The 16305-nt window shown below is 49.2% G+C and overlaps 1 protein-coding gene and 1 pseudogene across 2 annotated transcripts in view; both read left to right on the forward strand.

Moving 5' to 3' along the window:
* The window catches only part of Nelf-E (negative elongation factor E), a 585662-nt gene that overhangs the window by 79263 nt on the left and 490094 nt on the right, over nucleotides 1–16305 (forward strand). For both annotated transcript variants that reach the window (XM_068373903.1, XM_068373902.1), the window contains exon 3: nucleotides 11042–11149. In XM_068373903.1, coding sequence (XP_068230004.1) covers nucleotides 11042–11149 — 108 coding nt within the window. The remainder of the gene's footprint in view (nucleotides 1–11041; nucleotides 11150–16305) is intronic.
* LOC137641727 (5S ribosomal RNA) lies at nucleotides 26–144 on the forward strand (annotated as a pseudogene).

Genomic DNA, 16305 nt, shown 5'->3' on the forward strand with positions numbered 1-16305 from the left:
CTGGAGTATCTAGCCATGATATTGAGTCAACGGCCTTACCACGTTGGAAACCCCGCTTCTCGTCCATCCAGCGAGGTTAAGCAACGTCGGGTCTGGTCGGTACTTGGATGGGTGACCGCCTGGGGACGCCAGATGCTGTTGCCTCCTTCTCCGAGCCTTCCCTTCAGTTGACTGTGGCAAGGCTGAGGAGAGTTGCAGTACCTGTTATCAGTCAAGCAGAGCTTTCAGCCCTACCTTGGAACATTTCCTAGGTCTCTTTTCCTCATTGACCCGTCTAAAGTCCCGAACGGTCGCCTCAGGATAAGTTCCCTGTGGGGCGGCCCAAGTTCCGGTGGTTTCAAAGCAACGATTAACCGGACTTTCTGGCCCCTATGGGACCAGCGGAACGATTAGACCTGCAATGGGTGTTGACCTATGGAACCTCTTGATGGGAGTGGATATTCTCATCCTTTCCCCACATTTTTTATGCTGTTCTCGGACTCGTCAAAGAAAAAGGGGGGGGGGGGCATGTTCTGGTTTAGGCCTATGGTCAGGACCTGAAGGATACCTCTCCATCATTCAGGCAGGCTTAGGGGCCGTAGTCTGGCCCCTCTACAGATCCTACAGTTCCTGCCGAGTCGCTCCGTGCGCGACGATTTCATGGTACTGGCGTATTCCAACCAGCAAGGGACGCATTTTCATACCATCGCATCTTGCAGTAGAGATACTGAGATGATTTGAGATCCTCTCAATACCACTATCGGCTCGCTCATTCCGGGCAGAGGAATGTTCTCTCCGACTATCTCAGCAGAGCCTCGTAGATAGAGTGTACCTGGGGGTCTTTGGCCTTTAGTAACCAGCAAGTCCTGGCCTGGGGGACCTGATCGCGACAGCTTGGAACTTCAAGCTTCCGTTGTTCTTCCCCCCCCAGTCTCAGACCCCAAGACTCTTTGGCAAGATGCATTCCGGTGATGGTGGGACAACATCAACGCCTGCGTCTTCCCTCCTTTGTTGTTTGTTGAGAATGGGTCTCAACAAGACCAGGTTGTCTGTCAACCTTTCAATGGCCCTGAGAGCTCCACTGGGACTATACGCAGAACGGTTTCCGGACCCTCAGCTTCCCCTGACGGGACTCCTGGGAGAGCTTCTCCCACGGCACAGGCTACTCAAACAACCACACTGCAACATCTTTCACGAGCCAGGGCATCGCTTCGGCTTCACGCCTGGAGACACTACGCCCCCTCCTCAAGAAGAGACAACCCGCTACAGTCGCGGGGCGGAGGTCGCGTCATCTGAGATAGTCATCCGCAGGGGTCTACCAGGCGAAGTGGAGAGTCTTCTGTGGTTGGTGTCGTGGGAGATATACCTCTTCCCTTGAGGCCTCTTCTCCAGCAATAACGAACTTATTGCTTTTCGGCGGGAGGAAACTCCTTTCCGCTCTCGGCAGTGAAGCCTGTCGCTCAGCCTTTCCCTGGCCTTCAGGCTGAAAGGAATAAACTTTTTCTTTCCTGCTGGACCTTTCCTCGCTCATGCGAGGCTGCGAACGTCCCTGCCCCCAGTCGGAGTGAGACCTCCAACATGGAGCATGGTTCGGACTTTTTAGTCCCTTAAGAGATCTTCTCAAGACCCATTACGTCAGGCCTCTGATCGTATTCCGTCTTGGGGCTCCTGCTCACTCTGGCCGCGGCCAGTGTGTAAGCAATCTTCTTAGTCTCGTACGACTCCGCCCTTTCTAAGGAATGGGGGAAGGCAACATTCAGGTTCGCTCCTGAGTTGTTGGCTAGACTCAGAATCTTGGGGTCCCGGCCCTTCGGTCCAATTCCTTCAAGATTTCGAGTCACCATTCTGTATAAGATGACCCAAAACCTTCTCCTTCTTGCCAGTAAAGGAATCGAGGGGTTATCTTTGGGAACAGCTGCAGTTTGTCCTCACGTGCAGCCGGGTTGGGAGCACAAGAAGGACACGAGGGAGAGTCACCAGTATACCTCTTCAGCTCGGACTCAAGGACATTCATCTCGACCTGAATCCAGACCCTCCCCCGTCACGTCGCCCTACAGCACGATGTCGGATACATCGCAACGTCCCTTGCCTTCGAGTAATACTACTCTGTGACGCAGGTGCTACAAGCTGGAGTCTGGAAGCGTCTAATGACCTTCGCAGCCTTCCTGCAGGATGTGACCCACAGGAGTATCCATACGTTTCTATCGCTCTGTGGTGGCTACACAACAGCTGGTCTAACCTCAGGCTCCTTTTTGGACAGGTAGCAGAAGGTTGAGGGCATTGTTATCAAGTTTTTTCTGCATGAACGAAAGAAGTATGTCTGGCCCTTACTTGTTTCTTCATCATCCCCTCTACTGGGAAGCAGCATCCTGGTCTCTGCATAGCTGACCTCAAACCTCTGCAGGTAAACCATGCTTCCTTGTGTTCCGAGTATTGAGTCAATACTGTCGCGTCCCCCATACCCTGACGAGGTGGTATTGGGAACGTCCTAACCCAGAGTTCCTTCTGGAACTCCAGGTCTACTGCCTAGGATGGGTCACACTTCTTCCTTCACACACAAGCTTATGTAGGCCACACGGTTCCTTGCGGAGCAAGGAACTTGTGGGGTGCAGGGACTCCTTTTCTCGAGTGCAACTCACTCGGATTCTGAGTTCCCAGGTAAAGCCAAAGACAGTATGGCTGGGGACTTTCCACCCTTCCTAAGGGATAAGTCACCCAATGTAAATAGCGTGGTTTGTATTTCGGTTACGGAACAAATGACAAATTCGGAGATAATTTGTATTTTTCCTAACCATACAAACCTTAGCTATTTACATATATTTGCCCGCCAGCCCTGTCCCCCAAGACAAGTCCTACTTCTAAGTGAAAGTGAAGCAGTTCACCGGTGTGTGAGCGGGGGAGGGGTAGCTAGCTACCACTCCCCTACCCCCCTGCTAACTAGCGCGGGGGTAATACACCCTCGTTAAATTCTAATGGCTCGCCATTTCAGCTACGCTAAAAGGTAAACCCAATGTAAATAGCTAAGGTTTGTATGGTTAGGATAAATACAAATTATCTCCGAATTTGTCATATTTTTTTCCAAAAAAACAAAGTAGGATAAGATTAACATAAAACCTAGTAAAACTTAGCATTTTCCACAGGAAAAAAAGGAAAGTGCAACCAATTAAAGGGAGCCAGCCTTGTTAGTGGCTGTCGTACATGATGGGGTCTTGAAAAAAAATTCTTGTGTTTGAATATGGGTAAAATGATAGGCTTTCATAAGTACAATAAGAGGGTAATTCTTATGGATCAGGACTTTTCTTTAGAATTTTGTATTCATCAGTGGAGAGTGCTCTGGTAATCATTTATGTACTCAGTAATTTCATTCATTTTTGTTGTAAAATTCATTAATAAATTTAATTTGTTCCGTAACTGAAATACAAACCACGCTATTTAATATGGGTAATTACTTTCGGCGTAGCTGAAATGACGAGCCATTAGAATTTTAACGAGGGTTTACTACCCCACCGCTAGTTAGCGGGGGATAGGGAGGGTAGCTTGCTACCCCCCCTCACAGACACCTGTGCTGAGTTCAATTTGCTCTCGGCTCGGGTGCTAGACGGACGTGTCCGCTGTCACCCTCGCCTACTCTGACAGCCATTACTAATCTTTTGTTTGCTTTTTCTTTTTGACAGAGTGTTTGTGAAGTTGGCCTCTGCGATGCGAAAGTGTCCCGGTTTACCTGACCGCCCTTGTGGTACCTATATGTCGGCGGTCGAAACGGACCCCCACACCTTGTGTCCTTACTGTAGGGGCCAACGGTGTGATAGAGATAATGTATGTGGTGAGTGCAGGGTGTGGTCTACCTCCCAGTGGAAGAGGTTTTCCCGGCGCCGGAAGAAGAAGTCCAGGCGGGATATTTCTCCTTCAAAGGTTTCTTTGAAAAGAGAAAATCCCAAGGACTCTTCTTCCGTGGCCCAAACCTCCTCCGAAGCTCCCACTCGATCGGTTTCTTACGAGAGGCTGTCGAGTGGTAGCGTAGGCCGCATTTCTGTTGACCGATCTCGGGGTTTGGGAGAGGGAGTTGCCTCCCATAGCGAGGCAGCTCCTCCTCCTCCCCCGGGGGAGGATTCAAATATAATTTCCAATGTAAATGTGACTAATAATGATTTGTTACAGCTTTGGGCTTCCTTGGGGCTTGAGGGCTCGCCCTCCAAGGAAGCCTTGTTTGACATAATCAGATTAGGAGCAGCTGTCAATCAGTCGCCGACTTTAGCAGAGATTGATCCTCCGTCTATCATCGACATTGTTGTGGCAGAGGCTTCTGATGAGTTGTATCAAACCTCTGCTCCTGAAGTTTCTGATGTAGCTGAAGGCTTAGTTCCCCCCTCCGAACATCCTTCGAGGGAGGAACTAAGTCCAGCGATCTCTCCTGCAGGTGATTCTCCCCCTCAGGGGAGTTCACTAATAGAAACTCCTCTTCAGAGGACTGCTGATGGTCAGCCTGCTGACCTCACGGCCCCCAGAGGCCGTATAAGGCGTAAAGCTTGCCTTCCCCTTCGCGGTAGAGGCCTTCCTTCACCTCACAAGGGTGTTAGGAGGAGCCTCTTCGGTTCATCATCGCCGCAGTCCGCCGCAGAGGAACCTCCCCATTGTTCACCGACCGTTCCAGCTGCATCCCTGGACCTCTCCGCAGATCGTTCGCGATCTCCTTCACCAGCCAGACCTGCTGACCTGCCGTTGCCGTTCCTGGCCGCTGATGCGCTGTGGGCCCCCACGAATCCTGTTTTTAAACGGGCAACGGTCCCTTCCGGGCACAAGGGACTTTCATACATTGTGTCTAAGTCCCTTAAGCACCAGGTATCCCCTGCGCGCCAACGATCTCCTGTGCGCCAGTGCGCAATTGCACGCAAGCGCTCTAAACCTGCTGTTCCTGAAACAACACGCCCGCGCTCACCTGCGCGCCAGTGCTCACCTGCGCGCCAGCGCTCACCTGAACGCCAACGCTCACCTGTTTGCCAGCGCGCCACTGCGCGCCCTCATCCTGATGCGCGCCATGCGTGCCCATGTTTTCCTGCGCGCCAGCGCTCTCCTGCGCGCCAGCGCGCCAACGATCTCCTGCGCGCCCACGATCTTCGGATCTGGGCGCAAAAGGGAAGATATCTTCTTCCCCTGCTCGCCAGCTCTCTCCAACGCGCCATCAAACGCCGACGCGCCACCGGACCCCGCCTGCTCGCCATCCTTCACCTACGCGCCATCGCGTGCAGTCTCCAACGCGCGCCCTGCGCGCTCTCCTGTTCCTGATGTGCGCCCTCTATATCCCCTGCGCGCGCGCCGAACGTTATCGCCCTCACGGGCTCTTCGGGATCCTGCGCGTCCGCGCTCGCGTGAACGCTTATCCAGCCTGCTGCGCGCCCTCTGCATTCACCAGAACGCGCCCCTGCGTGCCATCGATCGCCTGCGCGCCCACGCGCTCCTTCGCGTGCACGCCATCGCTCGCCCACGCGCCAACGCGCGCTCTCGCCTGCGCGCCATCGCCTGCGCGCCATCGCTCGCCCACTCGCCCCCTCGCCATCGCGCCTGTGAGCAATCCAGACAAAATTTCATCGCGCGAGCGCCAGCGCGACCCCCAGCGCGACCCCCAGCGCGATCCCACGCGCGAGGCTGCAGGACAACGCGCTGCCAGGTCATCGTCATCGCCCCCCCCCTGCAAGCACAGAACAGCGCGCTTGCCGGAGGGAGGGAGAACTCCGGATAGGTCCAGGAACGTTCCTTCTTCTTCGTTTCAGGCAGACCCTGCTTTGGTTTCTACTCCTAGGGATCGAACGATCCCCTTCCCTCCAGAGGGAGTCTCTGACAGCGCAGCTGTCAGTCGGCAGCCCTGGTTTGGGTCCCTTGTCAGAGCGGTCATGCAGGCTTTTAAGCCTGCTTTCTCTGAGCTAGCCCACAAATCAGTGGCAGTTTCGACTCCCCTGAAGAGGAAGAGAGGAGTAGATGACGTGGTGACTTCTCCAAGGGCTAAGCTGGCTCCTCGGAGGTCTTTGAGGAAGGCTTCCCCCCCCCAGACTTTCTCTCCTTCCCCTTCGGACGAGGATTTCCCGTCCTCGGGATTCACGTGAGGTGAGGCGTTCTCCCATCGCACCAATGGGAGAAACCCCACCTTGCGCAGAGAAGTCTTCTCGGGTAGGGGTGGAAAAAGAGCCTCCCACCATCTCTGTTGGAGTTCTGTATCCCTCCCAGGAGGGAGTCGAAGGACTCTAAGACTGATCCAAAATCGTCCTCGAGGATTAAACCAGAGCCAGCCAAACCCGCGGAGAACGTCCATGAGTCCCCCCAAGAAGAGCCTTTGGGGACAGGAGACTTTGCTGCCAGCCCTTCAGGAGGAGAGCTACAGGAATCAGAGCATGCGTTCTGGCAGGTTCTGACCCTGATGAGGAATCTCAATGGGTTTGCGGATCCAGAGATTCCCCCTCGAGAGGGCAAGGACACGGTCTTGGTCCAAGTCTTTGGTACTCAAAAACCCTCAAAGGCCAGCGCGGTCTTGCCTTGGTCCCAAGGGGTTAAGAGTGCCAGAGATAAGGTCGAGGGCCAGCTCTCCGAGCTTGCCTCCTCCAGCCATTCCAGCGCTGGCAACAAACTCCTCCTGCCTCCTCGTGTCCATCAGAAGAGGTACTTCGAGATCATGGAGGAGTCTCGTTTAGCTCTTCCCTTACACCACTCTGTGGAAGAGCTTACCAGGGGAGTCCCTCTAGAGAGACTCTCCAACCGGCAGGTGTCTTTCTCGGCTACGGAGATCCTCAGCTAGGAGAAGGTAGTGAAGTGTGCCATGCAGGCAACTTCGTGGCTGGACATCTGGCTAGGGTCTCTCGGCATCTTGTTACGATCCGAGGACTTGTACAAGGAGAGAGTACCAGGAAGGCCTTGGAGACCTTCCTATTTTCAGGCACTCGTACCATCGAGTTTCTAGCCCACCAAGTCTCGAACTTGTGGGCTAATTCCATCTTGAAGCGTCAAGATGCGGTGTCTGAGAGATTCCACACAAAGGTCCCCAGCACCGAGGTCAGCAGGCTCAGACATTCTTCCATCTTGGGGAGGAATTTGTTTGAGCCTAAGGACGTGGAACAGGCGGCTGAGAGGTGGAGGAAGTCCAACCAGGACTCTCTCCTACATAGAGCTTTAACATCGAAGCCCTATAAACCTCCAGCAACCCAACAACCATGCCCGACCAAGACAACGAAACCGGCAGTGGCAGCAAAGACAACGGTGTCAAAGCCCTTTCCTGTTAAGGACAAGAAAGGCAAAAAGTCCTCCAGGGGAGGCAAAAATCCTAGAGGGAGTGGCCGAGGCCGCAAACACTAGGATTGGCAGTCCCCCCGCATGTCCACCAGTGGGGGGATGCCTACAAAGTTGCGCAAACAGGTGGCAGCAACTCGGGGCCGATTCCTGGACGATTTCCATAATCAGTCAGGGATATCGCGTCCCGTGCATAACATCTCTACCTCCCCTGACAGTGAATCCAGTGTCGTTGAGCTCCCTTGCCATGGGATCGGCAAGGGGGCAAGCCCTTCGGGCAGAAGTCGAGACCATGTTGAAGAAGGGCGCTCTCCAAGAGGTCGTCGACAGGTCCCCAGGCTTCTTCAGTCTACTCTTTCTTGTAAGGAAGGCGTCTGGAGGCTGGAAACCAGTCATCGACCTCTCAGCTCTGAACAGGTTTGTCAAGCAGACCCCGTTCAGCATGGAGACGGCAGACACGGTCAGACTTGCAGTGAGACCGCAAGACTTCATGTGTACACTGGACCTGAAGGACGCGTACTTCCAGATCTCAGTCCATCCGTCTTCAAGGAATTACTTAAGATTCAGCCTAGACAACAAGATCTACTAGTTCAAGGTGCTGTGTTTCGGTCTCTCCACAGCACCACAGGTTTTCACCAGAGTGTTCACCCTAATATCGTCGTGGGCACATAGGATCGGCATCCGTCTCCTACGTTATCTGGACAACTGGCTGATCCTAGCAGACTTGGAGTCAGCCCTTCTTCGACACCAAGACAAACTTCTGGGACTTTGCCAAGATCTGGGGATCATGGTAAATCTCGAGAAGTCTTCTCTGCTTCCTACTCAAAGACTGGTATATCTAGGCATAACCTTAGACACCAATCTCCACAAAGCCTTCCCACCAGACGACAGGCTGAGGAGGGTCGCGAACCCAATCGTGGTTACGTCTCCTCGGTCACCTCTCATCCTGGGCTCGTCTAGTTCCCAACGGTCGCCTCAGAATAAGATCTCTGCAATGGCGACTCAAGTCCCGGTGGAATCAAGGACACGATTCCCCGGACGTCATGATCCCTATGTGTCCTGCGGAACGGACGGACCTTCAGTGGTGGGTGACAGACGAGAACCTACGAAAGGGAGTGGATCTTCTCGTCCTCCCCCCGGATTTGATGCTGTTTTCGGACGCCTCAAAGAAAGGGTGGGGGGCCCACGTTCTGAACCACAGAACCTCAGGCCTGTGGTCAGAATCAGAAAAGTGCCTCCATATAAATCTGCTAGAAATGAAGGCCATATTCCTGGCCCTTCAACAGTTCCAACAATACCTGGCGGGTCACTCTGTGGTGGTGATGAGCGACAACACCACAGTAGTGGCTTACATCAACAAGCAGGGAGGTACCTTTACAGAACAGCTATCCCATCCAGCACTAGAGATACTGAGATGGACCGAAGTCCACTCGATTCCACTGTCGGCTCGCTTCATTCCAGGCAAGAGGAATGTGCTCGCCGACAGTCTGGGCAGAGCGTCTCAGATAGTGAGTACCGAGTGGTCTTTGGATCGTCTAGTAGCCAACAAAGTCCTGACTGTGGGGTTCCCCGACTGTGGATCTGTTCGCTACAGCGTTAAACTTCAAGCTCCTGCTGTACTGCTCCCCAGTCCCGGATCCCAAGGCACTCTGGCAAGATGCCTTCCAACAACGGCGTGACAACATCGACCTATACGCCTTTACCCCGTTCTGTCTGATGAGGAGGGTACTCAACAAGACCAGAATATCGGTCAATCTCTCGATGACCCTTATAGCTCCGCTATGGCATCACGCTGAATGGTTTCCAGACCTTCTGCAACTCCTAATGGAACTCCCAAGAGAACTCCCTCCACGACACGAGCTACTTAAACAACCACACGCCAACATCTTTCACGAAGCCGTAGCTTCGCTTCGGCTTCACGCCTGGAGACTATCCAGCATCTCCTCGCAGAGAGAGGATTTTTACAGTAGGTTGCAAAAAGGATGTCTGGACACCTGCGAAAGTCATCCGCAGGGGTCTACCAGGCAAAGTGGAGAGTTTTCTGTGGTTGGTGTCATGAAAGGGGTATTTGCGAGAATAAATGCGCCTTTCAGTCTCGGCAGTGAAAGGCTATTGCTCAGCCTTAAGTCTAGCCGTCAGGCTCAAAGGAGTGGACATTTCTTCTTCGCTGGAACTTTCCCTACTCATACAAAGTTATGAACTTACCTGCCCTCAGTCGGAAGTGAGACCTCCTCTATGGAACGTGGTTCGAGTTCTCAGGTCTCTTAAGAGACCTCCCTTCGAACCATTACGCCAGGCTTCAGATCGCCACCTGACTTGGAAGACTGTGTTCCTACTAGCTTTGGCTTCGGCCAAGCGAGTCAGTGAACTTCATGGTCTCTCGTATGACATCGTCCATTCAAGGGGATGGGGGGAGGTAACGTTCAGATTCGTCCCTGAGTTTGTTGCCAAGACTCAGAATCCGGGAGTGCCGGACCCTCGGTTCGACTCTTTTCGGATTTCGAGTCTTCGTTCTGTAACAGATGACCCAGACCATCTCCTACTGTGCCCAGTAAGGAGTCTGAGGCTATATCTTAAAAGAACGGCTGCAGTTCGTCCCCAAGTGCAAGCATTGTTTGTAAGCACTGGGAGGACAAAGAGGATGGTTACCAAGAATACTATCTCAGCATGGATTCGTAAGGTAATCCATCTGTCCCCGAATCCTGACCCTCCTCCGTCACGTCGCCCTAGAGCACATGATGTCAGGGGCGTAGCTACGTCCCTGGCCTTCAAAAAGAACTTCTCAGTGATGCAGGTTCTACAAGCAGGGGTGTGGAAGCGTCAGACGACCTTCACAGCCCACTACCTGCAAGACGTGACCCACAGGAGGCTCGATACGTTCTCTATTGGCCTTGTGGTGGCTGCACAACAGCTGGTTTAAAACCTCATTCTCCTTAATGGACAAGTAGCAGAAGGTTGAGGGAATTGTTACCCGGTTTTAGTCTGCACGAATGAAAAGGTATGTCTGGCCCTTATTCTTTTCTTCATCCTCCCCTCTCTTGGGGAAAGCAGCATCCTGGGTTCTCTGCACAGCTGACTTCAAACCACTGCAGGTAAACCATGTTTCCTTGTGTTCCTAGTATTAAGCTAATACTGTACTGTCACGTCCCCATACCCTGACGAGGTGGTATTGGGAGAGTCCTAGCCTAAAGTTTCCATCTAAAGGACTTCAGGTCAACTTCCTAGGACGATTCACACTTTATACCTTCACACACAGCTTACGTAGGCCGCAGCCCTTGCAGAGCAAGGTGCTAGCGAGGTGCAGGGACTCCTTATTGTTGAGTGCTGACATACTCAGATACTGAGTCCCCGGGCAAAAAGCCAAAAACCAGTAATGGCCGGGACTTACCACCCTTCCTAAGGGTTGGGTCACCCATATTAAATGGCGTGGTTTGTATTTCAGTTACGGAACATATGACAAATTCGTAGGTAATTTGTATTTTTCCTAACTATACAAACCTTAGCTATTTAATCAAACTTGCCCGCCAGCCCTATCCCCCGTGAAGTCCTACCTCTAAGCAAAGTGAACTCAGCACAGGTGTGTGTGAGGGGGTGGGGGGGGTTAGAAAGCTACCCCCCCTATCTCCCACTAACTAGCGGTGGGGTAGTAAACCCTCGTTAAAATTCTAATGGCTTGTCATTTCAGCTACGCCGAAAGTAATTACCCATATTAAATAGCTAAGGTTTGTATAGTTAGGAAAAATACAAATTACCTACGAATTTGTTATTTTTTTTTTTTTATAATTCGCAGGGCCTTGAACGGAAATTGTCAGCTGCAGAAAAGGCACCATCCGGATATCAGCCATTTTCGACAACACATCCAGAAGAAGAAATTCATGAATCTAGGGTTAAAGTTAAAGTAAGTTTAGACAAGTGAATTGGTGCCTTATTCATGTAATAATTATATACAGTATATTTTAGTAAATTTTATGATTTTTTAGAGATTTTAGAATAAGTTCGGTGTCTATAAATCTATTCCAAGAAGTAAAGAAATTAGTCGTTCAGACACTAATACAAACCCTCATTATTTATAAGGATTATACTTTCGGCAAAGCTGGGTGGAAGACTAGCCATAAGACCTTTAGCGAGGCATAACCACACACCCGGTAGTTACCTTGCTTACACACACTCACACCTATGTTGTATCGTCACTTTTTACTTTTTTCTCGGTGAAAGTAGACGTCTGTCTCTCTCTCTCGGCCCAACTCAGTTTACTGGCCTTTGACTTTTTCTTATGTTTCTTTTTACTCTTTTTTGTCTTTTATATATAGTTATTTAAACATTTATGTATTTTTATGTACTGTAACCCTCGTTTATCGCAGTAGATAGGTTCCAGACCCGACCGCGATAGGTGAAAATCCGCGAAGTAGTGACACCATATTTACCTATTTATTTAACATGTATATTAAGACTTTTAAAACCTTCCCTTGTACGTAGTACTGTTAACAAACTACCCTTTAATGTACAGAACACTTAATGCATGTACTACAGTACCCTAAACTAAAACAGGCACAAATATTAAAGGCGACTTTATATCATGCGTTTCCTAAACACGCCAAAAAGCACGATAAAAAATGGCAACCAATGTTTTGTTTACGTTTATCTCTGATCATAATGAAGAAACAAACGCATTTACACATCTGTGTATAGGTTAGTTTTTGCATCCATTATATTGATTATTCAATACAGTATGTTGATTTTGTTATTACCAATGTTTTACTTAATTTTTCATAGGACTTCCAAATGAAATGTTTTTCTTTATGACGCCGCCTGAAACGTCGGCGTCATAAAGTACGCTCGGTAAACAAACGAAGGCATTTAACGCGCATGATGAAAGTGATAAATAATGATATTACAGTAAAAGCTTTTATAAAATACAGTATGTTATTACAAATATTATTTACTGTATCTATATAAAATCATACATACGTAGCAAAGCAGGAAAACAATTTACGAGAGAGAGAGAGAGAGAGAGAGAGTTGTTTTACATACGTAAATGTAAATTTAGAAAAAAAAAAATAGCCCCATTTCATATAAAATAGATTACAAATATTTTACTTTATCATATTACAGTAGTCTGTATAATACTGTAAAGTTCAGTACAGTATGTTGTTGTTATAGTCGTGGCGATGAAATTCTCACGAAACAAAAACACGCCATTTGATTACAACAGCTGATTCATTCTCTCTCTCTCTCTCTCTCTCTCTCTTCGTGTTATACAATACTTACATTTAGATGAAGAAACTAAAATTAGTTTTCTTAGTGTCAATTAAATACGAAACGAAAATATTATGCCGTGTCTATATCCATTTCAATCATAGCTAAAAATACGGCATCCGATTTCATCAGCAAACCACTATTTTTTGGGAAACATCATTTTATTCTAGAAAATTGCTACTCTTTAAATAGTTAATTGCACATTAAGAAAGCGTGTACTTCTGTTTTTAAATTTCGGGTGTGTTTTAAAAATCGAGTATTGTTGACTTCTTTTTGATTTACTTTTGGCTGTGATTAGATCAGCTGACATCTAGCTGCCGCTCTTGAGAGTGTACGAATACACTAACAAAGTATCGTGTATACCATTTCTTAACTTATTCAAACCGTCTACAGTATACAGTTGATATTACATAAGCACCAATGTGTTATAACCTATCAAAATGATATCTTTGTTGCTCCTCAAAGTTTCATTTATATTGAAAATCAATCATGATTCAATTTTCCTTACTTTCTCCAATCTCGCACCATCGCTCACATCGCGGTATTTTCGAAATTTCCGGAAAATCCGCGATATATGTATATACATGGGTGATGAAAAAAATCCGCGAAGTGGTGAATCCGCGATGGTCGAACCGCGAAGTAGCGAGGGCTCACTGTATATATATATATATATATATATATATATATATATATATATATATATATATATATATATATATATAAACATTCTTTTATCTTTACAGTTGAGTGTTGCTGTTTTTCGTGTCAGCGTAGTGTGGCGTTTTCTCGACGGCATAGAAACGTTCTCTTATGGTCTCTGCCCCTTTGATGCTGGACAGCTAGTAAGCTGGTGGCCTCCCCAGCTTCTCTGAGTGCAGTGACCTGACCTCCACCTTATGGGAGTCATCCGCAAATGCTTATTTTCCATTTGGATGTTGACACCACTCGCTCCCTGCGTTTTCTCCGAAGGGAAGATCTCTTGCGGCCTACCAAGAGCTGGACTTTGGTCTGGCTCCTCTTTGCTGATGATGCCGCTCTCCCTCGCTCTTGGTTACAGTTGGCAGAGGGATTACATAGTCTGAAGCATATTTCTTTTGTCTCTCGGGGAACACGTTTCCTGTCCGCTGGTTATATTGTTCTCCTGGGTGTTTTTTTTTGTTTTTCACTAGCTAATTTTTTAATTGAACTGTTTTTGGTTAATTTTCTACAGCAATGTAATTAATTTTGAATAGAACTGTTTTAATTTACCTTTCTACAGCACTAATGACGCCGCACTCCTTCGTCCTGTGATGGCGGCCGGCGAAGAGAGTGCATAATCTTTAGTTTGTTTCTTTCATTCTCAGGGAACTCCTTTCCCGCCCGTGGGTTAAGGTGTTCTCCCAATTGGTCTTTTGTCAGCTATTAGTTTATTTGAATAAATTCATTTCTATATAACTTTTATACAGCACTAACGACGCCGCACTCCGTTCGGCGATGGCAGCCGACGGAGGGAGTGCACAGTGAGCAGGTTCCTGTACCTCTCGAGGAACACCTTTCCCGTCCGTGATTAGGTTGTCCTTCAGTGGGGGTTTTTTTCCTTACATTTTGATTTTCCTCAGCGCTAGCGACGCCGTACTTCTTCGTTCGACTAAGTCAGGCAACATGAGGTCGAAGTTGGATTTTCCTAATCCTTGGGAAATTGCTGTTCCAGCCCAGTCTTTGCCTGCGGCAGTTTCCTGACTATCGAGTTGAAGTTGGTATTTGCCGCTTGTGGGATCGGTCCTCTCTGGAGCAGTTGCTGACTGCGACTCCTCAAAGTCCCTTGAGTAACTCCTTCTTGAATAACCCAGAGAACAAGCTGCACGTTTGTTCTAAGGCATCACTCAATGTCAACTTTCAATTTGAGCTAGAGATCATTGAAGGGAAGCAGAGAATGCTGCCTGGAGATTCGCCTCCAGGTGTTGAAACTTTCCCTTCCGAGGGAGAGTCCTTCCACTAGTCACTGTTCAGAAATCTGCTGCTTCTGGGGAGAATTGTCGGCAGCGGCAGCAGGTGTTGGTTACCTTTGACTGTCCACAGGAGAGACTTCGTTCACTTGTTCAGCCTCTCCTTCGGGGCATTCCTCTGGCGGGAATTGGATTTGTTCATTCCTGTCCATAGCGCTGACTTCGGCCTTTCCCGTAAGTGGGATCGGACTTCTCCAGACTTCTTCGGATAACCCATTTCGGGGGTAACCCAGAGAACAAGCTTTGGCTTCATTCTCAGGCTACACTCGATGTCAATCCTCAAGTTGAGCTACAGGTTGTTGAGGGCATGCAGAGAGTACTGCCTGGAGGTTCGTATCCAGTTGTTGGAACTTTCCCTTCTGAGGGAGAGTCCCTCCACCAGCTTCTGTTCGGCAATCTTCCTGCTTGGGGGGGGGGGATGCAGACAGGCACAGCTAATGTTGGTCTTCTATCTAGTGTGCTAGAGAGACTTCTTCACCTGTTCGGTCTCCCATTCCCCACCCTTCATTTTCGGGAGCAGACCTCATCGCCTAGCAGATTTATCTCTCCAGCAAGACTCGTCTCACCAGCAGATTCGTCTTGCCCAGAAGACTTTTCGCCCAGCAGACTCTTCTCACCCAGCAGACTTGTCTTTCCCAGTAAGACTTGCCTTGCCCAGCAAGACTCGTCTCATCCAGCAGACTCGTCACACTCAGTTGACTCATCACACTCAATTGACTCGTTTCAACAACGGACCCGCCTCACCCAGCTTACTTCAACTACACCGTTAGCTCACGATCGCCCACGATCATCTTTCAGCTCGCGATTGCCATCAGCCTGTGAGCTTCACTCACCTACACAGGATCGTCACTCGCCAGATTGGGATCATCTCTTGTCATCCCCGTTCGTTGGTTCATCGTTCGCCAACACGTCACTCGTCAGCTTGCCATTCGGCTCATGATCATCACTCCAGGTCACCATGCACCGGCTCGTTGTTCGGCAGCTTTTGCTCGCCATTTGCCAGCTCGTGACCATCACTCACCTGCTCATGATTGTCATTCATCAACTCTGCCAGCTTACTGGTGTCCCAGTAATCACTTCCATCTCTCAGGATTACCAACACTTCAGATCAGCTGTGGCTTGGTTCCAATCTTCTGCCTCTGCAGGCAGCCCATCACATCCTCTAGTAGTCACCACTGTTCATTGTCACATTCCCTATCAAGCTACTTTTCCTTCAAGGATAAAGTTGCTTTCCGTGACGAGTCGTTCTTTCTGCTGGCGGGTAGATCACAGAACACAAGCTGCGATCTTCACTTCAAACAAGCTAATACTCTTCCCGGCGAGACTCTCCTTCTCTGGTCATCTGAAATTATCCTCTTCGAGACGATACAGATCGTCATCCTCTGGTCTCCTCGAGTTGCACTACTTTAGGTAGTGCTTCCCACATGCAGTTGAGGGAGTTTAGCATTACCTTCTTGGAATCTAACCCAGCAATCTTCATCGAGGGTGGGGTATACCAGAAGTGTCAACCTCGGTGCTTAATACCCCTCTCTCCTCTTGGAACTATTTGTTTCACACAAGTATAGTGTTTTCGGTTCCTGATGTTTCTCATCTTCTTCTTTGGACACTGAAAAACGTCATGTTTGCGGTTGGCAGTCTTCTTCATCTGCTTTCCAATCCTCGTAAGCGTTTACGAACGTTTTTTTTTTTTGCTCCATGACCGCTGCTAGTACTACTTTTTCTACTACTAGAGGGGTGACGTGCCATGTGCCTCAGAAAGAGGTGCAGCTTCCGCTTGCTACCTCTTCCTCCTCCGATGGTCCAGCACTTTGCT

Source organism: Palaemon carinicauda, chromosome 5 (genome assembly GCF_036898095.1).
Source record: "Palaemon carinicauda isolate YSFRI2023 chromosome 5, ASM3689809v2, whole genome shotgun sequence".
Classification (NCBI taxonomy): domain Eukaryota; kingdom Metazoa; phylum Arthropoda; class Malacostraca; order Decapoda; family Palaemonidae; genus Palaemon; species Palaemon carinicauda.